This window comes from Nanorana parkeri, unplaced genomic scaffold, assembly GCF_000935625.1.
Source record: "Nanorana parkeri isolate BGI_ZX_2015 unplaced genomic scaffold, ASM93562v1 scaffold726, whole genome shotgun sequence".
Lineage (NCBI taxonomy): Eukaryota > Metazoa > Chordata > Amphibia > Anura > Dicroglossidae > Nanorana > Nanorana parkeri.
Genome location: NW_017306994.1, coordinates 1509763 through 1519448, shown reverse-complemented (window position 1 = coordinate 1519448; position 9686 = coordinate 1509763). Strand labels below are relative to the sequence as shown.

At 37.1% G+C, this 9686-nt stretch overlaps 1 protein-coding gene across 1 annotated transcript in view; it reads right to left on the bottom strand.

Moving 5' to 3' along the window:
* Positions 1-9686, bottom strand: part of GRIK3 (glutamate ionotropic receptor kainate type subunit 3) — a 452956-nt gene that overhangs the window by 27962 nt on the left and 415308 nt on the right. The window contains exons 12-13 of the mRNA XM_018564116.1: positions 5932-6050; positions 2204-2421 (exon numbers count right to left, since the gene is read on the bottom strand). Of these exons, the coding sequence (XP_018419618.1) occupies positions 2204-2421; positions 5932-6050 (337 nt within the window). The remainder of the gene's footprint in view (positions 1-2203; positions 2422-5931; positions 6051-9686) is intronic.

Genomic DNA, 9686 nt, shown 5'->3' with positions numbered 1-9686 from the left:
CTATATATACACATACAGTATATATAAAATCACCAAGGGCCTCATATGTAAAGCAGCAGGTTAGTCTTACTTAAAGAAAAACACCAGAAGCAAATATTAACCCTTGCAGTGGGGATCGGATACACCTGCACTGAAAGGGCTAACTGCTCATTTTTGTCTAGGATAAAAAAGTTATACTCACCTGAACTGTGGAGCAGGCTCTTAAACTGGTCCTTGCAGCCTTTCTTCCTCTCCTCTGCAGCAGTCTAAGGTCCCATTAATCACCATGTTCTATACATTGTGTATAGATGTCAGGACCTCGAGGAACATTTTAATGCTGCAGTGTAGGAGACAGGATGGAAGGAATGCTGTGACAGCTGGCCTGCCCAGCATTGTGAGTATAACTTTGTTATTTTGAACCTAGACAAGTATGAGCACTTAACCCTTGCAGTTCTGGGGTAGCCCCTCTGCAAGAGTTAATACATTTTTTGCCCAAAGTTCTTTTGAAAAAAAAAAATACATGTTTTATAAGCATACTTTACAAATGTTCATCAGGCTCTACTTGCTTTAGGACTCAGAAGCAACCTTGTATAGTCCTTTTACACTAGCTGTGTGGTAAAATGCAGTGGTGTATTCATTGTTAATTGCAAGGCACTTTTTACTTTTTCCATTTTTTTTACTTTGTTTGGCAAATACAAACTGTACACTTGATTTAGGTCCCTGCACAGCAGCTCTGTGTACTGTGGTGTGGTGACCTGCAGTGTGGTCCATTGTGCTGTGAGAAAATTCAGTTACAGAAAAATGCCTGTCACCGCTAAAGTGTGAACAAACCTTTAACCAGTGTAAGTGTACACCTATCATAATAAAGCCAGGCATACATGGTTCTATTTTTGTTGACTCAACCTGTGCATTGAGCCAAGAAATAGAACAGATTCCTCCATCAATGCTTATGGGCATTGATGGAGGTATCTCCTGCTGCTTTAATTGTATTCAGAATACCCAAACAGAGTTTGCAGCTAATTGGATGCTAGCTCCATTCAGCTGAGAATTTTCCAACCTTCTCCTTCAATAAGCTGATTGAGGGATGTTGGGCAGAAGGGTGCCAACAGTGACATCCACAAGGAATTTCGGCTGGTTTGAGATCCAGTCAAAATTTGCTGTGTGTATAGCTTACTTAACACCAAATAATTCTTGGTCATTTTAAGAGAACCTGTATTTGAAGGTACATAAGTAATGTTTGCATACTCGACATGTCAATAATAGAAAAAATTACACATTCTTAAAGGGTTAATATTGATATTCATACATATTTACAAGTGTGGCAATCTTAGTTCCATATATATAGGGTACAGTTTTCAAAGGCTAAGTTTTGCTTACTAAAACTTTCAAAATGGGGACAAAAATAACAAAAAAGAGAGTATTGGCTACTTTTCCTACTTGGCCTTTGCTGGATAATATTTCCAATGCTATAGGTTCTCCTTAAGGTACTAGCAAATGAAATAGTTACTGTTATTAAGACTAGACATGAGTGAAATGATTCACACATTGGTCACACCTGGCTTATCCAGTATCAATGTATTTTTTTACAAAAATCAATTTTTTAATTTGTCTGAAAAAGGTTATAAATCCAATCATTCAGTATGGAAGCTGATTACCTGTCTAATTATTTTCTACTATATGATATCATGACCTACATATTATGACCTATATAATTCACAATAGTGTTCCTTATCTGTTCAAAACATGAATAAAATGTTGGACAGTTTGTTAACGTTTTCTCTGATATGAGGCTATTTGAGTAACTTTGACTATCAGTAATTACAGACAAGAGAAGAGTTCCCAAAGGCTGTCTGCTGTGCCCTTCAGTAAAATCCAATCTTTACAGAAGCATGTCTTTCATCAGTAGCAGCAAAGTTTCTCCAAGTGGTGTTAAACATAAGATAAAAACCTGGGGCATATTTTTAGAGCAGTGAATGATTGATTTGCTGATGATTTGCTGCTTTTTCATCACATTTAAAAACTTGCCACATGTATTTGCTCTGTGTACTTAACTGCATGTTTACCTAATGGAACCAAAAGTTGAGGTCTCAGTATCATCATCCTTATTTATAACATTGTCAAGGTTACATTCCCGGGCATTGATCAGAAAACATGCATAGATTTGAATGTCAATATTCCTTCCAATATAATATAATATTATAATATTTAAATATGGACTGCTTACTTTGAAAAAATTCATAGTGGCTCCGTCAAGAACTGTACCATACTCTATCTTTGTTTGCCTTGCCAAGTCATCTGCAGAATCAATAGCCGTCTCCATTCTTTCCACTGTAAGAAAGGCAGCAAGGTTGGCGGTGTAGGATGATATGATGATAAGGGTAAAAAACCACCAAATACCACCAATAATTCTTGTTGACAAAGCTTTGGGCATCAGCTCAGATCCTAAAATAGAAGACAAATATGCCATTTCTTTACATTTTACATTTTAATCTCCAAGCAGATTTAGAAAGACCATTTAATGCAGTTATGTGTTAATTAAAAATCAAAAATATATCTTTACATAGAACTAGCATATGTACCTGAATATGTCTGCATGTAAGCTTCCTGTAATCCCTTCTAAAGTAACACTCTGACTGGGAGAAAGGGATGAAGCACTATTAGCTAATGAGAGCTATATTATTCTGCAGAAAACATGCATACAGGGGAGGGGGAAAGGAGAGGGTGGGGTGCGCACATGGATGACCTCATCAGTGTGCTTCTGCTGCTACATTGTCTAGTCACAGGATGGGGAAGTTCCTTGATCAGCAGGCTGTAATACTTAGCATGAGTGTGAATTAATGCAAGTTAGGTGATTTAGCTGTGCTGTCTAGATCACAAGACCAATGAACAGAATCACAAATATTTACAGTTTACAGATATTGATGTCAACTATAAATGTAGCTGTTTGCTTAAAGTTCAGTATTGGTATTACTCTCTGTTGACTACCTTTCTAGGACAAAGATGACATTGTGTGTTAGACCAGCCTTTTGGCCTTAAAGTGCCTTAAAAAATTTCACAGAGCATCATGCTTCTAAGTTGAAGAGGGCTCCTGATGTGAAGGGTGGGCTCCTAATGTGAATGACAGAGACTCTGATTTAAAAGTGAAACCTAATGTGAAGAAGGGGTCCTGATGTAAAGGAGGACTCTGATGTGAAAGGGGGGCTCCTAATCTAAAGATGGGAACCTCATATTTTTGTGTGTATTCCCCCATAAAGTCCATACCAAAACCCTATTGCAGATTAGGGTCTGATAATAGATTTTGGAGGGACCAAACATAATTTTTTACATGTTTCCTTTTTAGACTGGGGTGCTTTGATATTTTGCATACTTTTAAATGGTGCCAGGACTGGAAAAAAGGTTCGGAAATGCTGTGTTAGATCATCTTTGATTTTTAGATTTTCTAAGTGACTTTAAAATCAACTAATTGAAATAATGCAGCACAATTTTAATGTATAAGGTCAACAAACCTAGAGCTTAATATGGGCCACCAATCTGGTCAAGTGTGCAGTTAGTGGGAACAAATCATATTTAATCTTTTACCTATGTTGTTGATTTTAAGCAAGGACTGACATTAAAATGGGGCAATTGTAATACAAAAGTTTTTGAAACCAGTAGAAATTTGCAAAAAAACCCAAAATAAATTAGATTACAACTGTTATAATTACAATAAATAATATAAGTGCTAGTAGAAACTATTGTATTTTTGTTGTAAATGTAATATGTGCAACCTGGATAGTAGATTATGCTTCAGCTAAAAAAATAAAAAGATTTCCTTACCTTCAATAAAACTCTATTGACAAAGCTAGCCATAGATTTGAATTGTGAATGGGCATGGTGCATAATCACTGTACTGTGCTTCAAATTTGGATGCACAAAATACATATTACATTTATTAAAATGATAAATAAAAAGTTAAAGAGCATTTATGTTTCAAACCTAACTCCAGGTTAATATCTGTAATGCATTTAATACCTTCAATACCTGTAAATAAAAATGAACACAGCTTTTATTGCAATACTTACCCTTTGACCGGTGCTGTCCCCCGCAGAAACCCGGCTCCAAGGTCCTGCTGTCTTTTGTGAGTTAAAAGGAGCAAGACTTCACAGTAAAGGTACTCAATAGGATAAAGTTTAACTCCAGTAATGTAAAAATTAACATTTGCAGTGGGACTACGCCCGCACTGCAAGGGGCAACTGCTCGTTTTGGCCAAGGGGCCAGCATTGAGAAGATACACACACTGATCCTCGGTCCTGTGGCAGTGAGTGCTCACCCCCTGTTCTAGCTTTGGTAGGTCCCTTTGTGTCCTCATGCCTAATTCAAGTGAATGGACCTGCATTAGATGTGACGACATCAGCAGGGCTTAGACTGGTACTTTGGTGTAAAGTGAGAATGTGACTCACTGCCCTTTTTCCCATATTACAACAGTGGTGTCTGTCCACTTAGGTACCCAGTGTTGCTAAATGGGACTGGGAGAAGCTTATCAGCTCTGTGTGTCTTCACACACACACAGACACATCAAGGCAAGCCACTTCCCTGCTCCTCCTTCCTCGCTCTTCCCTTCTCCAACCTAGTAGATGGACTGCTGCTGCTGGAGACTGCTCTGTCCCTTGTGATCTTGTACTGGACAGGAAGTTTGTGGAAGCTGAGCTGTTTGGAATCATGATTTCTATAAGTGTTTGGACAAAAATTTAAAAAAATGTTTGCTGGTCTGTGTATATTTGTTTGATCTGGATATACTATTAAAAAAAATTGTGAGAGATTAATACTACTTGATGTGCTTGTTTTGTCTATGGGGCCCAAATAAAGCTGTTTTACTTACCTGATCCCGACTCCCACGGCAGTCAGCGCTCACCTCTCTCTCCATTTGCTCTGGCTAGAGAATGTCGCTCGGCATCCTCACGGCTAATGCAGGTCAATGGACCCACATAAGATGACATGAGATCAGTGGTCCTTAGAACTCTGGAGCCCAGGTGAGAAGATACTGTGGGAACCAGTCTAGAAGCTGGGATCAGGTAAGTAATTCTGCTTTATTCTAGTTCCTAGACCCAAACTAGCACTTAACCCTTGCAGTGTTGGGGTAGCCTGACTGCAAGAGTAATATATTTTTTTGCTCAGAGTGCTTCTTTAAACAGAGCTAATTCTTTCTCTTTGCTTCCAGCAGCAGAATAGAGTAGACAGTAGGTAGGTACAGCTGGGGAAGTTGGCAGTTAAGAAGACTTGTTCTTTCTCTTGCATGGCCTTACGTTGGGATTAATATAATGGCTAACATACAGGTATATATGCTTCTGCTGCAGGATTCCTCATGTCTTAGTCATGTTACCAAAAGTCTAGGCATGCCATCTTGTGATTTCTGCTGAAAAATCACATGGCCAAATATCTAGATTGTGATCATGTGATGCAGCAGGAAAAGTAAGCCCTTCTATTATTATTAGCAGATCTTATAGACTCCTAACAACTTTACATGAACATTTTAAGTATAGATGTGCTTTAAGTAATCATTATGCTTTAGTATATCCTTACTGCAGTTTTCAAATTCAAATTGTCAACTATAGAAAAACACAATGAGCAAAGTGATTATTTTATCTGCATCCTGTGAATTACCATTTGTTAGGTAGCACCTCTGTTACAATAGCACATACAAAGAATGTTTTTTGACAAGTGGTTATGTAATTGTTGGAGACAACGCTCTAATTGAGAAAAAAAATGTTGTTTGGTGACAGCAAACCGTGACAAACTTTTTCTCCAGTCCTTTGTGACAAGAAGGTGACAACATTACGTCTTATACTGCATTGCTCATTCTGACAAAAGCAGCTGTGTCTTGTATTTAGCAGCTGTCAAAAATAACAAATTTTTGGATATTCATTTGGTAGCAGTGAAAGAACAAAAAAATTATTAATAAAGTGGTCCACTTACCTTGCTGCATTAATGCCCCAACTGCAAACCAAAAGCTATTTAACAAGGTAAAATTATTCTCCACAATGTCGGTTCCTGGATTGCAAGGGTGAGCGTCATACCATTCGTAAGGGCTAAACCTATAGTAGAAAACATTGACAGCTAATTCAGACCTCATGGATACAAAACAAATGTAATTAAAGGGTATCTATACCCAAAACCAGTTTTTTTTTATGTTTTGGATACAATGGGGAAAGGTTGGAACTGTCAGGTTTGACTGCCATCTGAGACTCCATTAGACAGATTTAGCCTCACTTTCTGTGGATGACCTTTTACGAGACAGGAAGTGAGGAGAAATCTTCAATGGAGAAACAATAAAAAGCTGGCAGGGGTTCTAGCGTTCTCCTACATAACTGGGGAAAAAAGCATTTTAACTTCTGTCTGTTTTTGCTGATAGAGAGATTCCCCCCCATTTCCTGTCCTGGGAACCAGTTTTTTTTACCAGGCAGGAAGTGAAGGAATCTCTCCAATGCAACCAAGTACAGAAGTATTACTCTTTCCCCACTCTATTCAAAAACTAAAAAAAGGTTTGGCTATAAATACACTTTAAATATAAAGTATCAGCATAACTGTATCTAAAGCATTACTTCACCATTATGACAAACGTAATGTTAGAAGGTAAGCCAGTGAAACAAAACTCTGCATTTATTATATTCTGCCCACTACCTGACATGTGTGTCATGTCCACTTGGATATGTTTTAATATTTTTAACTTCCATGAGGATCTGTCTGCATCTGTCAAGACTCAATAGTTATATATGATGTTTAAAATGGGATATTAGTACAGACACACAATATTAAAGTGACACTAAACTAGTGTCCCCCGCGGACTCTACGGCCTCAGATGGCATATAGGACGGCCCTTTCTACAGCCGAGTGATACACAGATAAGCTATGTTTTTGTTAATAGGGTACTTGAATGCATTCTTAAGATTTAACTCCTGCGTTTAGTGTCACGTTAACGCAAATAATAAAAATATCTACAAGAATTAGTTGGTTGGTTGCAATATATAAAATTTTTGTTCTTGGGTTTAGATACACTTCATTTTTTTCCTGTACCTACTTGTCAAGCTTATGCTCACAGAAAATTGCTTGTTATACTGTATAATAAAAACAGTTTTAAACAGAGTGAGTATAAATGAAAGAGTTTGACTTTGTGTGTCTACTGGCCTCAGTTATGAAACCCTGACTTTGATACAGTAAATTTAAAGGAGAGTCCATCTTTCTCTTTCTGCAAAAATAGAAATGCCATGCCTGTTTCATAGCTATTCACAACTAAATGTAGAGCAGAAACGATATAACATATGCATGTACGGATATGATAGCCTTCTTATGTATACAACCTCTTAGTGCTTGCCATAGAAACTCTACAATTCTATTGATATTGATTTCTACATTGATTTTAGCAGGTTTTGTGAATTCTCTTTATGTTTGCAATTGTGTGAGACACAAAAGCCTTTATAGATTTTTGTAAGCATTTATTTAAGTAGCCTAAAACCAATATATTAGAACAGGACTGGAATAACCAAACAGGCTTATTCATGAAATCCATATACTATGTTATACACGAGGCAAATATTTTAAGAAAAAACAGTGGGTGTCCCACCAATATGAATATTAACATTAGCATCAAAAATTTCCTTGGGCAGTGGTCCCACTTTCTCCACAATATACAGGTATATAAAACAAGAAAAGCTTCTTTTGAGAAATTTGAGGGATCTAATATTCCAAAAAGATAACAACCATTAGTTTATTGTTATATCTGACATTTAAAAAAACACAAAAATCACACAATTACCAAGAGTTTACAAACCTAAGCAAATCTTAGGTATGGATACATAATCAATAAATCTATCAAAATATATACAACTACATATGAACAAATATCACCACATCTAAATTTTTTTGATTATACGTTCATATCCAAAAATATATATACAGTGTATAGATTGAACTGAAGACAACGGGACAATAATTGGAGGTAGTTGTAATGTCCCACTTCCAAGAGTAGTAGTCATAGTTATATTGAGCATCATACATTTCCATCCAAATTATTAATCAATTAAATCCATGAAGTGAAGTGTCTTGTATCAAGGTGCATAAGACAAATTGTTATCGAACAAATAGTGACCCCACTCTAGCAAGTGAGGATTTATAAGCTCCTTTTTTATATCTATGCACATGCAACTATTGCAAGCCCAAAGAGAAGCCCAGTGGATCTCTCCAAAACTGAAGATACTTGCAATAATCACATGGAGTAGGGCACAGTCATAAATGACCAGCTCACCATCACCATGACAATATACAATGAGATATGGTGCAAAATTGGATTTATGCGTTTGGTCCACTGTTCCACTCAGAAATCTGGAACAAGCCTGCTATAGTATATGCAGAGTCATCTTAGGCGATGTACATAAGAACATGAATTTGATTATTTTCATAATCATAGATATGAGCTTTTTGAACTAAGCAATGGCTTCTCTTCGCAACCCATATAGTGGCATCCCAAAAGGATCTCAACTTCACATATATAGTCCCAGTAAAATATTGGAGAAATCTCACCCATATTGGGGCAGATGTATATACACCACCCTACATCTTGAAAAATAAAACGCTGGAGAGTCCAAAAAGTGCCCACTTCCATTCCCCACTCAAACTCTTCTAAAGGGGAGGGGTGTGGTTATGTATCCACTACTGTTAGCCCAAGGCATCATGTTGGCATGTTTCAGCAATATCTGGCAACCTCTGAGGCAAGAAAAAAAACTTTTCTTGCAACTATATTAACCATATAGTACAATATGCAAATATGTAAATGCTTCTTATTATATGCAAATATGTAAAGACATGCAATTTAAAGCTTCACAAAATATCTCATAATAGTAATAAGTTGTTTGAGCTGGGTAGTCTAATTAAAGTAGTACCAGAGCCTTTTTTTGCACAACTTCACATCAGTATCTATCAGCTGATTACGGTAGGGTAATTCCTTTAAAAAAACTTTTTTTTAAAAATAAAAAACAAACACTTTTTTTGATATTATTTGGCTGCATCCTCTAGCTTCCTTTGCACTGCTTACCTGAACTACCTGTCAGGGTGTGCACACTAAAAACTTAATTTCTATTCATTACATTCATTGACACTACATGTCCCATCATGCCTAACGCTTATGCACATGTGTCCACTGTCATTTATTAAATTTTCCTGATCTGACCCTCAGAAAATCTGCCTCTGCTCCTCCTCGAGAGCTGCTGTCAATAATTTCAGTAGAATTATAAATAGCTAAAAAAATAAGCTTTAGTATCACTTCAAAATGAAAGGTGCGATGTTGAGTCCGAATAAGTTTATACATCTACAGAGGAATGGCATTTTAAGCCACCCAAAACCAATCTTTATATCACTGTAAAGAAGAGAAGCAAACTACTGCAGTTGTAAAATGAAAGAAAGCTCTTAGAGGTGATGGCACGTACTAGCAGCAACCTTCCAAACCTCCCTGCCATGGCCTATTGCCAAGTCATTCTGTTGCTCCACCACTTCTAGGCAGCTTGCTGCTAAGACTTACCCCCACACATCCCTATTGACAATGTTGGGAGGCCTCACTGGCTAATAGGAATGTGCAGGAGGCAGGAAGAGGTGAAAATTGCCTTTAGTTGTGGCCATGGCAAGATGATTTCAAAGACTGCTGCTAGTATGTGCGGGACCTGTATGTATATATATATATA